The sequence below is a fragment of the Ornithorhynchus anatinus genome, chromosome 1 (genome assembly GCF_004115215.2).
Source record: "Ornithorhynchus anatinus isolate Pmale09 chromosome 1, mOrnAna1.pri.v4, whole genome shotgun sequence".
NCBI classification, from domain to species: Eukaryota; Metazoa; Chordata; class Mammalia; order Monotremata; family Ornithorhynchidae; genus Ornithorhynchus; species Ornithorhynchus anatinus.
Genome location: NC_041728.1, coordinates 64,773,097 through 64,791,978, shown reverse-complemented (window position 1 = coordinate 64,791,978; position 18,882 = coordinate 64,773,097). Strand labels below are relative to the sequence as shown.

General features: G+C 50.8%; 1 protein-coding gene across 4 annotated transcripts; it reads right to left on the bottom strand.

Moving 5' to 3' along the window:
* Positions 1-209: 209 nt before the first annotated feature.
* C1H14orf180 (chromosome 1 C14orf180 homolog) lies at positions 210-18,468 on the bottom strand. 4 transcript variants are annotated; one of them, XM_029057242.2, is made up of 6 exons: positions 18,048-18,468; positions 12,155-12,295; positions 6,352-6,494; positions 5,745-5,871; positions 3,473-3,499; positions 210-764 (listed from the first exon to the last, which is right to left on the bottom strand). In XM_029057242.2, exons 3-6 carry the CDS (start codon positions 6,367-6,369, stop codon positions 562-564), a joined length of 375 nt encoding a protein of 124 aa, XP_028913075.1. In that variant the 5' UTR covers positions 6,370-6,494; positions 12,155-12,295; positions 18,048-18,468; the 3' UTR covers positions 210-561. The 4 variants fall into 4 exon arrangements, with proteins under 4 accessions (XP_028913075.1, XP_028912495.1, XP_028913310.1 ...); XM_029056662.2 differs by lacking the exon at positions 12,155-12,295; XM_029057477.2 differs by lacking the exon at positions 12,155-12,295 and having other exon boundaries at positions 18,182-18,468.
* Positions 18,469-18,882: the final 414 nt, after the last annotated feature.

Sequence of the window (18,882 nt, the reverse complement as noted above, 5' to 3'; positions counted from 1 at the left end):
TTCACGATGATTATCTTGTATCTACCCCAGTGCTTAGGACAGTGCCTGGCACATAGTAAGCATTTAACAGATACCAAAAAAAAAAAATAGCTCAATATGCTGGTACAGTTCTCTGCACACAGCAGAGGCCTGGAAAAGTGCTTTGTACACTCAGGAGGTGTGCTGTTTGTTGCTCTGCCCACGGTAGGTACTCACGGTGCTGTGCACCCAGAAGATGCTCAGTAAAGTCCTTTGCACACAGTAGGTGCCCAGTACAGAGCGGGCCCAGTACAGAGCACTGAATGCAGAAATTGCTCAGCAATATTGACGACGACGACGATGATGACAACTGTGACTCAGAAGCATTTCAGAAGTGACGGAAGCAGATTTTGGAGCCTCCCCTGAAGTCTCCCCTTCCTCTGCAAGGGCCCAGTTCGAGGGCTCCATTCAGAGAAGGCCAGGGTGCCCTGCCGATGGCAGGGACTTGGGGCTGCCTCACCCACTGGAGTCACAGCTGGTTGGCCTGTCCGGCTCCATCTTGGTCCGGAGCGACGGTGGGCGGGGGGGACGTCTGAGCCTCGGTCACTGCCGCCCGAACCAGGCCCAACAGGTGAGCGCAGCCCGCCTTAGCTGAACGAGGAAGAGAAGGAGCTGGGATGGCAGGCCCTCCCCAGGCCGGTGGTCCGTCCGGGCCCTGCTGTAGCAGAGCCCCCCAGCCAGGAGCAGCAGCACACACACGGAGACCCTCAGAAATAGCGAGAGGCCGGCGGGGGTCCGGGCAGGAGCTGCCGGGATACACATGAGGAGGGGAGAAAAGGTTAAAGCGTGTGGGTACTGTGACTGTCCTGTGGATCCACCTGCACTCACCTCCCTACCTGGGGCCTCCACAGCCCAGGGGCAGAGCCGGAGACAGGCCAGGGGACCCTGGCAAGAGTTGGAGGGACTTGCTTTTCCTCTGGGCACTTTCTCAACCTCCATCTCCTTCGGGCACTGCACCCCAGGTCTGATCTCTCCCCTCTGGGCACCATCACCCCTCCAGTCTGCCCTTTCCCTTATTGGCACTGTCCCCCAAAGTCTGCCCTCTGTCTCTGAGAATTATTCCCCACCCGAGTCTGCCCCCTTTTCTCTGGTCACTGCCTGCCCCCTCCAGCCTGACGTCTCCCCTGCAGACACTGGCTCCCAGTATGAGGTATTTACTCTAGAAGGGCAGTAGAGATAACTGATTTCCTAATACAGCCTAAACCGTTCACTTCACTCCTCTAGCACCAGCTCACTCACTGTGTCCTGATCAATCAATAAATCATATTTATTGAGCGCTTACTGCATGCAGAGCACTATACTAAGCTCTTGGAAGGGCACAATACAACAGACTTGGTAAATACATTTCCTGCCCACATTGAACTCACAGTCTTTCTCTTCTATCTCTCCACCGACCCCTTGCCCCCATCCTTTCTTTGGCCAGGAATTCCCTTGGAAGGGCACAATACAACAGACTTGATAAACACATTCACTGCCCACGGTGAACTCACAGTCCTTCTCTTCTATCTCTCCACCGACCCCTTTCCCGCATCCTTTCTTTGGCCTGGAATTCCCTCTCCCTCCATGTAAGGCAGACCACCACTCTCTCCACCTTCAAGCCATACTAAGGTCACATTTCCTCCAAGATGCCCTCCCTGAGTAAGGCCTCTTTTCCCTGACTCCCTCTCCCTTCTCTGTCATCGGTGCATTTAGATCTGTACCCTTTGGAACTGGATATTCATCAGTGCATTTAGATCTGTACCCTTTGGGAACTGGATATTCACCTCATCCTCAGCCCTATAGCACTATGTACATAGCACAGTTTAGACTGTGAGCTGTTATTGGCCAGGAATTGTCTCTATCTGTTGCCGATTTGTACATTCCAAGCGCTTAGTATAGTGCTCTGCACATAGTAAGTGCTCAATAAATACTACTGAATGAATGATTGTACGTATTTTGAATTTATTTATATTAATGTCTATCTTCCCCTCTAGACCCTAAGCTCATTGTGGACGGGGAATGTGTCGGTTTGTTGTTATATGTACTTTCCCGAGCACTTAGTACAGTGCTTTGCACACAGTAAGCGCTCAATAAATCCTATTGACTGAATGAATGAATGTATCTACTACTAACTCTACTGTATTGTACCCTCCCCAGCACATAGTACAGTTCTCTGCACAGTAAGTGCTCAGTATATACTATGGAATGATCGATAACTGATTGATCAACGCCATGGTTACAGCACGGTGACAGCGGGCCGAGCTAGGCTTTTTGCCTTGGACTTTGGTGGTGGAGAATCGGCCAGTGCATGGAAATCGGTAGCCGTGTTAGAGTATCTGTCTGTTGGATCTGAGGAGGGAGGGCGTTCCAGGCCAGAGGCAGCCTGTGGCCTAGGGGTCGGCGGCGAGACAGGGGAGATCGAGGCACAGTGAGAAGGTTAGCCCTGGAGGGGCGATGTGTGCGGGTTGGGCCGGAGAAGGAGAGTATCTTAGGTGAGGTAGGAGGGGGAATGGTGGCGGAGTGCTTTAAAGTCAATGGTGAGGAGTTTTTATTTGAGGCAGAGGTGGAAGGTCAACCACTGGAGTTTTTTGAGGAGCGGGATGACGTGTCCCGCACATTTTTGTAGAAAAATGACCTGGGCAGCAGAGTGAAGTACGAACTGGAGCGGGAAGAGACGAGAGGCTGGGAGGTCAGCGAGGAGGCTGATGGAGTGATCCGAGCGGCATAGGATGAGTGACTGTATTAAAGTGGTAGCAGTTTGGATGGAGAGGAAAGGGCCCTTCTCCATCCTTGATTCTCCTCGCATGGGCCATCCAACACCCCTAACTCTCCCCTTTTCATCCCTGACTCTCCCTCCAGTAATCCAGCATGAGGCAACCAACATAACCCAGCATAGGGCAACTAACACCCCTAATTCTCTCCTTTCCATCCCTGACTCTGACTCCAGTGACCCAGTGCAGATCATCCAACACCCCAAACTCTCCCCTCTCCATCCTTGACTCACCCTCCAATTTCCCTATATGGACCACTCACTCGTGGATTTATCGAAACCTTTAACAGGATTAATTTTTCTGTCTCTTTTTCTGTCTCTCTGTCTCTCTCTGCGTCTCTCTCCCCCCACCCTCCTTCCTGGGTTGGTCCCAGGTCTCCATCTCCCACTGGGGCACCTGGAATACCCCCTTCTCAGTCATTTTGGGGTAGTTGGGTGGGGCTCAACCTCCTCCCCAACCTTTCCCTGACCACAAAGTGAACCTGTCACTGGAGAGAGAGGGACATGGACCTGGGTCACTCCTGGACCCGCCCATCCTTGTAACCTTCCCCGGACAGCGACTTCTGTGCTAGACTCTCCGATGCTCCCTTAGGGCCAGGCCCCAAGGATACCAAACCCTTGTCCTAGCTGGACTCTCAGCCCGGAATCTCCTCTGCAGTGGGGCCAGGCCAGCCCGGCGGACGGTCCTCCCCGGGGGAAACTTACCCTCGATGCTGTCTTCTAAGGAGAGTTCTGGAAGGAGACGAAGAAACCGAGATGAGTGTCCATGTCCCCAGTGGGGTGGGTCACGGGGAATCACGGGCAGTGTCTTGGGGAGTGTTGTGGGCAGCGTGGTGGGATGTGTCATGGGCAGTGTGGTGGGGTGCATTGTGGGCATCGTGTAGGGTGTGTCAGACGGTGCGCCATGGGCACGTGGTGGGGTTTTGTTATAGGCAATGTGGTGCCGTGTGTCACAGGGTGTGCTGTGGGTAGTGTGACAGGGTGTGTCATAGGCATGTGGTGGGATTTGTTATGGGCAGTGTGGCAAGTTGTGCCACAGGGTGTGTCGTGGGTAGTGTGGTAGAGTGTATCATGGGTGTGTGGCAGGTTGTGTTGGGGCAGTGGTTGGGGTGTGTCACAGGGTGTGTCATGGGGAGTGTGACGGAGGTGTGTCATGGGCGAGCGGTGGGATTTATTATGGGCAGTGTGGTGCGTTGTGCCACAGGTTGTGTCATGACGTGTGTGGTGGGGTGTATTATGGGTATGTGGCAGGTTGTTTTGGGCATTGATAAGGGTCACAGCGTGGGTCATGGACAGTGTGGTGAGGTGTGTCACAGGATGGAAAGAAGGGTGAAGGATGGTGGGGAGGGGCAGGTGGCAGGGAAGAGTGACCACCAAAGATTTTTAAGGATTCCGCTTGAGTGCCACGGGCAGAAATGGGTACCCCAAGGCGGGCTAAAAGGAGAGGAACTCTGGGCGGGATGAGATTCCTGAGTGAGCCAGGGAACAGGGGTCAGGGCGGGTGGGGCGCTGCCCCATCCAGCCACCTTGAGCTTCTGCTCCACCACAGGGTATCTACCCTGGCCAGATATTTCTCCCGAATTCCCCACTGCTTGAGGGGTTTCCTCCAGCACCTGGGAAAGGTAGAGGCTTGGATCAGGGATAGAGAGAAGGAGGAGAAGGAGGAACAGGAGAGGAGAGGAGGAAAGAGAGGAGGAGGAAGAAAAGGAGGAGGATGAGGTGAGTATGGTGTGTGGGAGTGGGACAGAGGATGACGAGAAAGTGTTGCAACCAAAGGAATTTGCTCTTAGCTCTAAAATCTGAATCGGGATCCAAAAGCCCAGTGGGTGAAAGGTGAACGTGAAATTTCCAGAACGATTCTGGGAATAGCAGAAGACAGATTCTCTCCCGGGGCCCCGGAGACCTCCTCCCCGTCCTGGAGTTTTCCACAGAAGTCCAGGCCGAGGTGAAGCATTCCCGGGAGGCCTGTTTCACCAGAGTCAGCCTGACGAAGCCCCAGTCCTAGATGGTGGGACAGTCGGCCCCCCCCCCCGGGGCTGAGAGCTAGTGCCCAGGACACTAGCTTATTTCACCTCCCAACCAACCTTGGGGAGGTTGGGAGGGACAGAAGTGAGCCTTCTCGGCTCCCAGATGGCCCAGAGGAGCCCAAGGTCACCCAGCCAGCCTGTAGCAATCAGAGCTGGGAGACAACCCCTACCCACTCCCCCAATCCCCAAGACTCCTTGGGGGCAGGGGTCGGGGGCTTGGGGAGATGAGTCGGGCAGGAGAGGAACAGCCTGTGAATGACATTTCCCACCAGACTCCGGGTGGGGCCTGGCTCAGAGCACCTCCTTGCCACCTCTCACCCGCCACCCACTGTCTGCCACCCACAGTCAGCAACCTACTGTCAACTAATCATTGTCCATCATCCACTCTCTGCCATCTGCTGTCAGCTATCCACAGTCCACCACCCACTGTCTGCCCCCTGCTGTCTCCCACCCGTTATCCTCCACCCACTGTCTGCCGCCCACGGTCTGCCACCTACTTTCCACCACACATTTTCTACCACCTGCTGTCATCCACCAGATGTCCGTCATCTGCCATCAGTCACCCACTGTCGGCCACCCTCTGTCCCTCACCCACCGTCCACCATCCACCGTCCTCTATTGCCTCCCGCTGTCCGCCAACCACCGTCCACCGCCTGCCATCCGCTGTCTGCCACCTCCACCACCCACTGTCCACCACCCACCATCCACCACACACTGCCACCTCCACCACCCACTGTCAACTACCCACTGTCTGCCACCTGCTGTCCATCACTCACTGTCTGCCACCTGCTTCTGTCAGCCACCCACTGCCATTCTCTATCCACCACCCACTGTCCAGTGCCCACTGCCCATTTCCACCTGCTGTCTGCCACCTCCTGTCAGCCACTCGCCACCCCCTTCCCAAGCCTGCTGCATGCTGCCGGGCCGGGCACTGGGGTGATGGAGCGTACCGTGCACGGTGTTGGCCTCGGGCTCCAGGAACCGGACCCGCCTCTCCGCTCTCCTCCTGCTGACCACAGCTGGACCTGGGGGCTGCTTTCTTCTCAGGATTGAAGGTGGACACCGCCCGTCCCTGGCCTGTGTGTGTCGGGGGCACAGGGGGACTTAGGGTGGCTGCTGGAGAAGGAGCAAGACCTTCCCTTCCCCCCATTCCCCCAAGAGCATGGGAAAGGGTGGGAAAAGGAGATGGAGATTCTGTGGCTAATTCCTGTCCTGGAGGGCGGGCGGCTGCTTCCTGCTGGGGCTAACCCTTCCCTGGGGTCTTCAGTCGGTGAACCCCACCATAGTATCCTTCCTCCCTGTCCTCGGTCCCCACTCCTCCCTCCTGACCCATCGCCCCAACCGTACTCCCTGTATCAGATTCCCTCCCTCAAACCCTCCCAGTCACATCCCTCCCCACTCTCAAAGTCTCCTACGGAGCCACTTCCGCCCCCGGGAGGTCCCCCCTAACTACTTCCCTGCCTTCCCAATCATGCCACCCCACTTGGACCTGTTGGACAGACATCTGCCAGGGCAGAGACCTGGGTGGGCTGGGCCGAGCCTCCCTGCCTGCCTTACCTTGTCTTTCCCGGGCATTGGAGGGGTGAGAGGCACTTCCTCATGCTGTTTGGGGGTGCCAGCCAGATGAAGTTCAGATCCCCGGGGATCTGTCTCTGGGTGAAATCCTTGTGCAGTGGGTGTGCAGGGCTGGAGGTGCAAACCTTTTGGGAAAAGGAAAGGGAGATGGAGAACGGTGCTGAGATGACTTTAAATAATACTAATGTTGTTATTTGTTAAGTGCTTACTATGTGCAGAGCACTGTTCTAAGTGCTGGGGTAGATGCAGGGTGATCAGATTGTCCTGCCTGAGGCTCACAGTCTTAATCCCCATTTTACAGATGAGGTAACTGAGACCCAGAGAAGTGAAGTGACTTGCCCACAGTCACACAGCTGGCAAGCGGCAGAGCGGGGATTCGAACCCATGACCTCTGACTCCCAAGCCCAGGCTCTTTCCACTGAGCCACGCTGCTTCCAATTGTCACTCTTCCCTGTCTCCCCCCCTCCCACCTGCTTTAAACCTGCCCCAGGAAACACTGCTTTGTCCAGCCTCACACCTGACAGCAAACCAGGGGAAATCAATCAATCAATCAATGACTTTTATTGGGTGCTTACTATATGCAGAGCACTGAAGTAAGCTCTCAGGAGAGTAAGCTCTTGAGAACCAACATGGCATAGTGGATAGAGCACTGGCCTGGGAGCCAGACGGTCATGGGTTCTAATCTCAGCTTTGCCACTTGTCTGCTTTGAGACCTTGGTCAAATCACTTGTCTTCTCTGTACCTCAGTTACGTCATCTGTAAAATGGAGATTGAGACTGTGATTCCCACATAGGACAGGGACTGTGTCCAACTCAATTTGCTTGTATCCCCTCCAGCGCTTAGTACAGTGCCTGGCACATAGTTATTATTATTATCATTATTATTATTACAGTATAACAGAGTTGGTGGACACATTCCCTGCCCGCAATGAGTTTATAGTATAGGGGGGAGTCAGACATCAGAATAAGTAAATTACAGATATGTACAGAAGTGCTGTGAAGCTGAGGGTGGAGTGAAAAAAGGGTGCAAATCCCAGTGCAAAGGTGATGCAGAAGGGAGGAGTAGGGGAAATGAGAGTTTAGTTGAGGAAGGCATCTTGGTAATGATGAGCTTTTAATAAGGCTTTGAAAGTAGGGAGAGTCTGTAGGAATTGAAGAGTGAGGAAGCTCCAGGACATGGCAGGACACGGGCAAGAGGTCAGGAGTGAGATAGATGAGATTGAGGTACAGTGAGTAGGTTGGTATTAGAGAAGCAAAGTGCACGGGCTGAGCTGTGGTAGAAAAGTAGTGGGGTGAGGTAGGAGGCGGCAAGGTGATTGAGTGATTCGAAGCCAGTAGTAAAGGGTTTCTGTTTCAAGTCAAGGTGGATGGGCAACCACTGGAGGTTCTTGAGGAGTGGGGAAACATGGACAGCATTTCTGTAAAAAAAAGGATCCGGGCAGCAGAGTAAAATATGGACTTGAGTGGGGAGAGATAGGAGGCAGAAAAGTCAGAAAGGAGGCTGAAGCAGGAATCAAGGGGAGATAGGATAAGTGCTTCGATTAATAATAATAATGTTGGTATTTGCTAATCGCTTATTATGTGCAGAGCACTGTTCTAAGTGCTGGGGTAGACACAGGGGAATCAGGTTGTCCCACGTGGGGCTCACAGTCTTAATCCCCATTTTACAGATGAGGTAACTGAGGAACAGAGAAGTTAAGTGACTTCCCCACAGTCACACATTTGTCTTCGATTAATGCCATAGCAGTGGGGATGAAGAAGAAAGGACAGGTTTTAGTGATGTTGCAAAGGTTGAACTAACAGGATTTGGTGATGAATTGAATATGTGGATTGAATGAAAGGGATGAGTTGAGGATAATGCCAAAGTTATAGACTTGTGAGACAGGGAGGATAGTTGGTGCTGTCTAAAGTGATGGGAAAGTCAGAGAGCAGAGAGGGTTTGGGTGATAAGATGAGAAGTTCTGTTCTGGACCTTTTTTTAAGTTTGAGGTGACAGGGGGACATCCAAGTAGAGATGTCCTGAAGGCAGGAGGAAAGGTGAGATTACAAAGGGAGAGAAATAAGGGCCGGAGCTGTAGATTTGGGAATCATCTGCATTGAGATGGCAGTTGGAGCCAGAGGAACGAATGAGTTCTCCAACGGTGTGGGTGTAGATGGAGAATAGACTGGAGACCAGAACTGAGCCTAGAAGGAGTCCCACAGTTAGAGGTTGGGAGGCAGAGGAGGATCCTGTGAAAGAGACTGAGGCCGAGAGGCCAGAGAGATAGGAGAACTAAGAGAGGATAGCGCCCATGAAGTCAAGATTGGATAATGTTTCCAGGAGAAGGGGTTGGTCGACAGTGTCAAAAACAGAGGAGAGGTCAAGGAGGATTAGGATTGGGTAGAGGTCATTGGATTTAGCGAGAAGGACCTTTGAGAGGGTCCAAAGGAGCTTACAGTCTAGAGGATGTGACTCGTTTAGTGGGATTTATATGGACAGGAAAGTAAGCAGCTTGGGTGAAATTCCCCCATCTGGCACCCTGCTCAGAGCCTCAGTGGAACACTGGGCATCGGGACACAACGGCCCACTTGCTTGCTGGAGGCAAGTGACGAAATTACATCGGTGAAGAAATCCACATCGCTCCGGCCAATCGTTTGATGCTTAGGAGAGAACACTGCCCCTGCCTGAATGCCTTCCCCACCTCCTCCTGCAGGAATAATGATTTTCGACAAGCAGGGTGCGGCATAATGATAGTCTCAGAGAAGATTTGTCCTGCCTGGTTCAATTATTTCCAAACCCAGCAATTTTCTCATCTCATTGAATCTAGTTTTATTGCCCACGGGTCGAAGAGGAAGACTGTCATTGTGACGATGGGCTGTTTACCCTCGCTGGTAGTATTTCAAACTGGGCTTTGGAGGTATGTGGATGCAGTGAGGGGGGAAGGCAGAGGTGGGGGAAGGAAGGCTTCCTGTCGTAGCAGACCAGAGCTGGGGGTAATGGGAGCTTCCACAGCCAAGCAGGAGGTTGTCTGTGACCTCCATGCTGGAGCTGACTCTCACTGCTACTCCAAAATCACCATCCTGGGCCCCCCACCATCCTGGGCTCAGCCCTGCCCCTTGTCTTGTTCTGCCTTATGCCGTCGAGTTGTCTCTGACCCATAGCGACACCGTGGACACACCTCTCCAAGAATGCCCCACCTCCATCTGCATTCATTCTGGTGTTTTCTTAATAAAAACATGGAAGTGGTTTACCGCTGCTTCTTTCCGTTCAATAAGCTTGAATCTCCACCCTCAATTCTCTCCCATGCCGCTGCTGCCCAGCCCAAGTGAGTTTTGACTTGTAGTAGACTGCCTTCCATTCGCTACCCACTGCCCAAGCTAGGAATGAAATGGGTATGCCACTGCTTGACTCTCCTCCTGTAGTCAAGACTGGTAGAATATCGGAAACTCTTCAGTTGCGACCCTGAGAGGGGGAGCCCTGCCTCACTGAGATTTTTTTTATGGTATTTGTTAAGTCCCAGTGCTACAGATAAGAGCTAGAGATAAGATAGATACAAGATAATCAGGTTGGACACAGTCCATGTCCCACGAGGGGCACGCAGTCTTAACCCCCATTTTACAGATGAGGTAAATTATGCACAGAGAAGTTGAGTAAGTTGCCCAAGATCACCCAGCAGACAAGTGGTGGAGCATGGATTAGAACCCAGGTCCTCTAACTCCCTGGCCCATGCTCTTTCTACTAGACCACACTGCTCAATAAATATGATTGATTGATTGATCACTGGAGGGAGATTCAGGGAGGGGAGTTAGGGATACTGGACAGTCCATGCTGGGTGAAGGAGAATCATAAGGAGAGAGGGGAGAGATAGGGGTGTTGGAGGGTCCGTGCTGGGTCACTGGAAGGAGAGTCATAGATGGAGAGAGGGGAGAGTAAGGGGTGTTGGGTGGTCCATGCTGGGTCACTGAAGAAAGGGTCGGATGGAAAGGGAAGAGTTAGGCTGTTGAAAGGTCCATCCTAAACCTAGAGAGGGGATGTTCAGAGAGGAAACCAGTACACAACTCCTCTAGGCATTCTGGTATTGTTGTCAGTGTCAACAGTTCTAGACTGGACAGACCATAGCTGACTGGGGTTTATGTATGTCCGTTCTCATGAAGGCAGGAAATCTCAGCCCTCTATTGCTTCAAATACCCAGGAGATGAGAGCCCCCCAATACCCAGGACAAAGACTCCCCCCTTACAGTTGATCAGTGCAAAGCCCCCTCTGTCCCCACAGTGAGTCCTGTTTGGGAGCCAAGGAGGAATTAGAGGGAGGTGGGCCATGGCAGACCCAGGTGGCACATGATTCAGGAATGTGGGTTTGGTCCTCCCTGCTGCTTCTTTGCTTTGGAGATCATTCTGTGCCCGGCATGGAGAAAGCCCCAGTTACATAGTCTGGATGTTTTCCACTGTCCGTTGCCAAGGGCAGGCTGTCCGGGCCCACAGCCAGAACCTTTATTCGGAGCTGGAATGGTCTGGGTCACAGAGCGCTGTTGTCCTTGAGTCAGCCAGGCTCCCAATCGACCTAGCGCTCTGTTCTTCCCCCCGGCATGAGGATTTGTTTTCCTGAGATCTCCTGCTCCTGGGCCTTGGCACCCCTGGGTCTCTGCAGGTCCCTGGGTCAGGCTGGCAGGGGAGGAAAATCCCCAGAAAATGATTGTTTTCCCAGCCTCTCTGGTCACTTTTGCCAGACTGGGGCTTCTCAGGACGGGGCTCGGAGGAGAATGTCATCCAGTGTGGTCACTGAGTCCAACTCCCTGTCTCTGTTCAGATCCATACATCACGGTCAGTCAGCCCTTTGTATTTATTGAGCACTTACTGTGTGCAGAGCACTATACTAAGCACTTGGGAGAGTGCAATATAAGACTATAACAGACACATTCTCTGCCTACTTTTTCATTCATTCACTCGGTCGTATATACTGAGTGCTTACTGTGTGCGGAACACTATACTAAGTCCTTGGAAGAGTAAAAGATAGCAAATATAGTAGACACATTCCCTGCCCACAAAGAGCTTACAGTCTAGAGGGGGAGACAGACATTAATATAAATAAATCAAATTACAGATATGTACAGAAAGGCATGGGTCCTCTCCTTTTTGTTCAAGCCCGCTAGATTCCCTCAGTCACCTGTTTTAACCTCTCCTAACCGGGAAGTTCTTCCTTGTGTCTAACCTGAATTCGTCTTGCTGCACTTGAAGGAGCCCCTCCGTGGACCTGAAACAACTCCTTGATTTCCTGCCTGCCTTCAACAAGGTACACTAATCATGCCCTGTGACACTCTGCCCCTGAATAGACCCCCGGGTCAGCTGGACATACCAGGGTTCAGTCAGTCAGTCGGGCATATTTACTGAGTGCTTGCTGTATGCAGAGTACTGTACTAAGCGCTTGGGAAAGTATAACATTCATTCATTCAATCATAAGTGCTTGGAGTGTACAATTCAGCAACAGATAGAGACAATCCCTGCTCAACAACGGGCTCACAGTCTGAACACAATAGGACGATGTAACAGAGACATTCCTTGACCTCAGCAAGCTTATATTGAGCACTTACTGTGTGCAGAGCACTGTACTAAGTACCACAGGGAGTGTGTCTGTTATTATACTGGACTCTCCCAAGAGCTTAGTATGATGATCTGAACACAGTAAGAGCTCAATAAATATGATTGACTCACTGACTGATTTCAGTGTAACAGACACATTCCCTGCCTACAGTGAGTTTACAGTTTAAAGGGGGAGACAAGCATTCATATAAATAAATAAAACTACCCACCTGAGGCTCAGGGCAAACAGTCTGGACGTCTCTACATCCCTGTCTGGGAGGCTGTGGGGGAAGTCACCTTCGCAAGTCCAACATCAGGGCAGCAGCGAGCAACCAGGGCTTGAGCAAACTCCTTTTCAGCTGCCCAAGGCACTGTAATCCAACTAGGTCATCAGCACCAAACCCGCCCAAGAAACACGATCCCCCGCTGAGCACCCAGTTACAGCAGCCCTGGGAAGTGTGCTCAGGTTTCCATTTATTTATTTTTTAATGGTATTTGTTAAAACGCTTACTATGTGCTAGTCATAGTACTAAGAGCTGGGGTAGATACAAGCGACTACTATTAATAATAATAATTATAGTACTTGTTAAACTTTTATTAGATACCAACCGCTGTCCTAAGCACTTGGGTAGATACAAGGCAATCAGGTTGGACACGGTGCCTGTCCCACAGGGGGCTCACAGTCTTAATCCCCATTTTGCAGACGAGGGAACTGAGGCACTGAGAAGTGAAGTGACTTGCCCAAGGTCTCACAGCAGACAAGTGGTAGAGCTGAGATTAGAATTCAGGTCCTTCTGACTCTTAGGCCTGTGCCTTTTCCACTAGGCCATGCTACTTTTCCATTCCAGGCACTGAACTAAATGCTGGGTTAGGTACAAGCTAATCAGGTTGGACACAGTCCCGTCTCACATGGGGCTCAGAGTCTTAATCCCTATTTTACAGATGAGGAAACTGAGGCACAGAGAAGTGAAGTGACTTGCCCAAGGTCACACAGCAGGCAAGTGCCTCCCTCCTCCCAGTCCCACAGAACTTATGAATATATCTGTAATTTTATTTATTTGTATTGATGTCTGTCTCCCCCACTTTAGACCGTGAGCCCATTGTGGGCAGGGATTGTCACTGTTTATTTTTGTATTGTTGATAATAATAATAATAATTATTATGGTATTTGTTAAGCGCTTACTATGTGCAGAGCACTGTTCTAAGCGCTGGGTAAGATACAGGGTATCTACCTATTGTTCTGTCCCAAAGGCCTAGTACAGTGCTCTGCACACAGTAAGTGCTTAATAAATACGATCGAATGAATGAATGAATGAAGTGGCAGAGCCGGGATTAGAACCCAGGTCCTTCTGACTCCGTGGCCCATACTCTATTCAGTAGACATTAAACAGTGAAAACTTTCTCTTTGCTGGGGGAAATGGAAGGAATCTACTTCTCCCCTGCGCCAAAAGGCCTCCGGCTGTTCTGCCTCACCGGAGTTCTAGGGCCTCGTGATCCAGATCTGATAGGAGACCCTTCCCCTCCCAGCAGCCACAACTTCAACAGCTGGAACTTTTCCCGAAATGATAGACAAGTTTGCATCCAGATTCAACCTAAGCATCTTCACCTCCGCCTTTTCATTTTACCCCTCCCATCTTACGGATGGGAGCACTGAGGCACGGTGTGGTGAAGGGGACACACAGCAGGCCTTTGGTGGATCTGGGACTCACAGTAAAGTCTCCTGACTTCCCACTAGGCCACGACGCTACTTGTGGTGATGAGAGGCTTTAATACAGGGTTCAACGATGAGAGCTCTCTTCCTTCCAGCAATTCTAGGCTCTGCTGTTGAATCATTTCACGGTGGATGGAGTAAATAAGGAGAGAAGCGGGGTCCCAGGTAGAAGCCCTGCCCTGATTCGTACCACAGATTGATTATTGAGACTATCAGTTGATTGACTGATCGATGAACCTAGCAGGATTGTGGTCCTGTCATCCTGGTGGAGGGGTGAAACAGGCAGAAACAGCCAGGCAGAGCATGTTGAGGTGCCATTAAAGTTCATTAATAATAGTGTCGGTATTTGTTAAGCGCTTACTATGTGCAGAGCACTGTTTTAAGCACTGGGGTAGATACAGGATAATCAGGTTGTCCCATGTGAGGCTCACAGTTAATCCCCATTTTACAGATGAGGTAACTGAGGCACAGAGAAGTGAAGTGACTTGCCCACAGTCACACAGCTGACAAGCGGCAGAGCCGGGAGTCGAACCCATGACCTCTGACTCCGAAGCCCGGGCTCTTTCCACTGAGCCGCGCTGCTTCCCCATTAATTCACTCGTTCATTCAATCGAATTTATTGAGTGCTTACTGTTTGCAGACCCCTTTACTATGCACTTGGGAGAGTACGATATAACAATACGGAGACACATTCCCTGCCCACAAAGAACTTACGGTCTAGAGGGGGAGACGGACATTAATAAGAATAAGTAAATTACCGATAAGTACATAAGTGGGTCTGGGAGTGGGGATGAATAAAGGGAGCAAGTCAGGGTGACACAGACGAGAGTGGGAGAGGAGGAAAGGAGGGCTTAGTCAGGGAAGGCTTCTTGGAGGAGATGTGACTTCAGTAAAGCTTTGAAATGCAGAGAGGAATTGTCTGTTGTGAAGGCTGCTGAAGGCTACTGAAGGATTGCCTATGGAAATCTTGCAAAATGAGGATACCTGCTTTTCCTCCTATTTAGAATGTGAGCCCCAGGTGGGACCGGGACTGTATCCAACCTGATTAATTTGTACCTATCCCAGAGCTTAGAGCAGTATTTTACACACAGGAGCACTCAACTAATATCATCAAAAAAAAGAAATGGTTACCTAATGTTGCCATCCAAAGACATGCATCATCCCCGACCACCAATTTCCTCTGCTCTCCTTGCTGTGGCACAACATTGCCATGTGCTGTGGGCTCTTGGGCTGTTAATGGTTTACACACATTTGCATATATTTCCCAATTTTTTTCTGGTATTTTTTAAGTGCTTATCAAGTGGCTAGGCACTGTACTAAGCACTGGGGTAGATACAGGCTAATCAGGGTGGACACATTCCGGGTCCCATGTGGGACTTACGACTTTAATACCCCTTTTACAGATGGGGCACAGAGAAGTGAAGTGAGTTGCCCAAGGTCACACAGCAGACAAGTGATGGAGCTTGGGAAGCAGCGTGGCTCAGTGAAAAGAGGCCGGGTTGTGGAGTCAGAGGTCATGGGTTCGAACCCCGGCTCTGCCACTTGTCAGCTGTGTGACTGTGGACGAGTCACTTAACTTCTCTGTGCCTCAGTTACCTCATCTGTAAAATGGGGATTTAGACTGTGAGCCTCATGTGATTACCCTGTATCTCCTCCATAGCTTCGAACAGTGCTCTACACATAGTAAGCACTTAACAAATGCCAACATTATTATTATTATTACCTTCGACTCAAAGGTCTGTGCTGTATCTACTAGGCCACACTGTTCTCTATGCTAACCATAGAAGCAGCGTGGCTCAGTGGAAAGAGCTCGGGCTTTGGAGTCAGAGGTCATGGGTTCGAATCCTGGCTCGGCCACTTGTCAGCTGTGTGACTTTGGGCAAGTCACTTCACTTCTCGGTGCCTCGGTTACCTCATCTGTAAAATGGGGATTAAGACTGTGAGCCCCATGTGGGACATCCTGATTCTCCTGTGTCTACCCCAGCGCTTAGAACAGTGCTCGGCACATAGTAAGCGCTTAACAAATACCAACATTAACCATCCGCTCATTTGTGCACCCTCTGTCCCACCGGGTATATGACTGGTGGAGATGAGAAAGTCTGAACGGCACCGTACCCAAACTACTTACACTACGATGCATTCTTCATACAGGTTCTCGTGCCCGAAATCCTTGTGAATGGTTGAGAGGTTTGTCAGTCAATCAGTCAATCAATCAGTCAGAGGTATTTACCGAGCGCTTACCGTGGGCAGAGCACTATATTAACACTGTAAGCCCATTGTAGGCAGGAAACATGTCTACCTGATCTGTTGTATCCTCCCAAGTATTTTAGGACAGTGCTTTACTCACAGGAAGTGCTCAGTAAATACCTGTGATTCTTTGATTAAGTGCTTTGGAGAGTACAATACGGAAGTGTTGAATAGCAAACTTTGGCATCATCCCTGTAGGCAGAAAACAGTGTTGGGCTCCTATTGTACTCGTGGCTCAGTGGAAAGAGCATGGGCTTGGGGCTCGGAGGTCATGAGTTCTAATCCCAGCTCTGCCACTTGTCAGCTGTGTGACTTTGGGCAAGTCACTTAACATCTCGGTGTCTCAGTTACCTCGTTTGTAAAATGGGAATTAAGACGGTGAGCCCCACGAGGGGCAACCCGATCACCTTGTATCTCCCCCAGAGCTTAGAACAGTGCTTTGCACATAGTAAGCGCTTAACAAATGCCATCATCATTATTATCATTACTAAGCGCATACTGTGGACATAACACTGTGTTGGGTGCCTGGTGGGGCACTGTGTAATGTTGTACTAAACTCCTACTGTGTGCAAGAGCAGTGTACTTCGTATCTATTGGAAGCAGAGCAGTGTACTGAGCAGCTGCTGTGTGCAGAGTTATGTTCTCATTGCCCACTGGCCTAGTGGACAGAGCATGGACCTGGGAGTCAGAAGGACCTGGGTTCCAATCCCGGCTCCACCACTCATCTGCTGAGTGACCTTGGAGAAGTCACTTTACTTCTCTATGCCTCATTTACCTCATCTGTAAAATGGGAATTAATCAATCATTCAGCGGTACCTATTAAGTGCTTACTATGTGCAAAGCACTGCACAAAACATTTGGGAAAGTAAACACTGTGAGTCCCAAGTGGGATATGGTCTGTATCCAACCTGATTAGCTTGTGCCTACCTTAATGCTTAGTACAGTGCCTCGTACATAGGAAAGCAACCTGGACTAATGGATACAGTACAGGCCTGGGAGTTCGAAGGACCTGAGCGCTAATCCTCCCTCTGCCATATGTCTGATTTGTGACCTTGATGAAGTCACTTAACTTCTCCGTGCCTCAGTTACTTCATCTGTAAAATAGGGATTAAGACTGTGAACCCCTTGTGGGACAGGGACTGTAACCAACCTGATTAGCTTTTATCTGCCCCAATGCTTAGAGCAATGCTTGACACATAAAAAGCGCTTAAATACATCATTATTATCATCATTATTACACAGTAAGTACTTAACAAATATCATTTTTTAAAAAAAGGTCACTGTGCTGGTCGTTTACTTTGTACAGAGCACTGTACTAGGTGCCTGGAGACATACAACAACAGTAGCTGCCACTAAAGAGGTTTCAATCTACCAAAGACGGGAGCTGGAGACCTCTCCCAGTGGGGGTCTTGTCAGTGCAGGGGGAGATGGGAGGAGGAGAGAAGTTGCCCCGTGGAAGTCCCTCTGAAGTATCCAAAGGAAGAGTGTGGTCTAGTGGAAAGAGTGCAGATATAGGAGTCAGAGGGCTTGGATTTTAAATCCGGCTCTGCCACTTTTCTGCTGGGTGACCTTGGGTAAGTCACTTAACTTCTCAGTGCCTCCATTTCCTTGTCTGTAAAATGGGGATTGGACACCTGTTCTCCCTCCTACTTAGACCGTGAGCCCCATTTGGGACCAGCTGATCTTGTATCTACCCCAGCGCTTTTCACATAATAAGCACTTAACAAAAACCACTATTATTAGTAGAGCGTAAGATCATTGTGTCTGTTATGTTGTTATATCGTACTCTCCCAAGCACTTAGTACAGCGCTCTGCACACAGTACGTGCTCAATAAATACAAATGGCTGACTATAATCACCATTAATATTAAGAAGTGAACTGATGCTTCCTCTGGAGGTGCTCAAAAAATACCAATGACCGACTGTTATCATCATTCACCTTATGAGAACCGATGCTTCCCCCGGAGGGAAAGAGATGCCTCGACTATGAGACACCGAGGTCACGAGGGCCAGGGCTAACCCCCAGCAAGTCCACATAAAGTCCAAATGGGAGAAAACTGTACCCCCTCGCCTCTCCATGCCCCAAGCTAGTCCTCTGGGCCACAGTCGTGCAGCGAAGCTGAAGAAAGCAGCAGGGCTGGGGACACAGAAAACCGGCTACTTACCTGTGCTGGGTAGCTCTGCTCCAAATGAATTCACCCGCCTGGAGTGTTCTCCCCTCCTGGGAAAATTATTCTCCCAGCACCTCGGGGCCTGCTTCAGAGCCAAAACTCAGTAGGCCGAAGCCCCAGGAACATACCTCTGGCTAGTGGAGGGCAGGACCAGGCCGGGATGGCGCTAGCCAGCCCACTGATCCCCACCCGCTGATTCCCGGGGCTGGAGGGGGCTCTTCCTCCCAACCCGGAACAACGCTGGACAACGCCTTTGGCTTCAGAAGGAATCCGGCAGGATAGAGTGGCTTCAAGGGTTCAAATCGAAGTTCCCGGAGATCTCAAACGGAGCCGGCCCCGGCCAGGGCCAGCGACTGGGCCGATAACCGGCTTCCAGCCACACACAGAAGGGAAAACAATTAAGTAACTCCACAAGTATGCAAAGGATTCATTTCCTCTCCCCTCTTCCCCCTCCCCTACCCCCCTCGTCCTGGGTCTCCTCCCTAATGGACCGCCGTTAATATTGCACAGCCCGTCCTCTCCCTCACCCCCTCCTGCTGCCCCCGCTCACCCGGTAACTGGTTTCACTTTTTGGGATTGGGATTTCAGGGCCAGAACAGAGAGAAGTAGAGTGGCTTAGAAGCAGCGTGGCTTAGCGAAGAGAGCATGGGCCTGGGGGTCAGAAGTTCCTGGGTTCTATTCCCAGCTCCGCCATATGTCTGCTGTGTTACCTTGGGCTAGTCACTTCCCTTCTCTGAGCCTCTTTTTACCACATCTGTAAAATGGGAATTAAGACCGTGATACCCGTGTGAGACAGGGACTGTGTCCAACCTGAATAACTTGTTTTCAA

Bases quoted from the DNA above. Each gene is read 5' to 3' on its own strand.
- C1H14orf180 (XM_029057242.2), bottom strand. The intron at 3,500-5,744 runs GTACGCTCCATC...GTCTCCTTCCAG, and splicing joins CGAGGCCAACACCGTGCACG to AACTCTCCTTAGAAGACAGC. The intron at 765-3,472 runs GTAAGTTTCCCC...GTATCCCGGCAG, and splicing joins CTTAGAAGACAGCATCGAGG to CTCCTGCCCGGACCCCCGCC.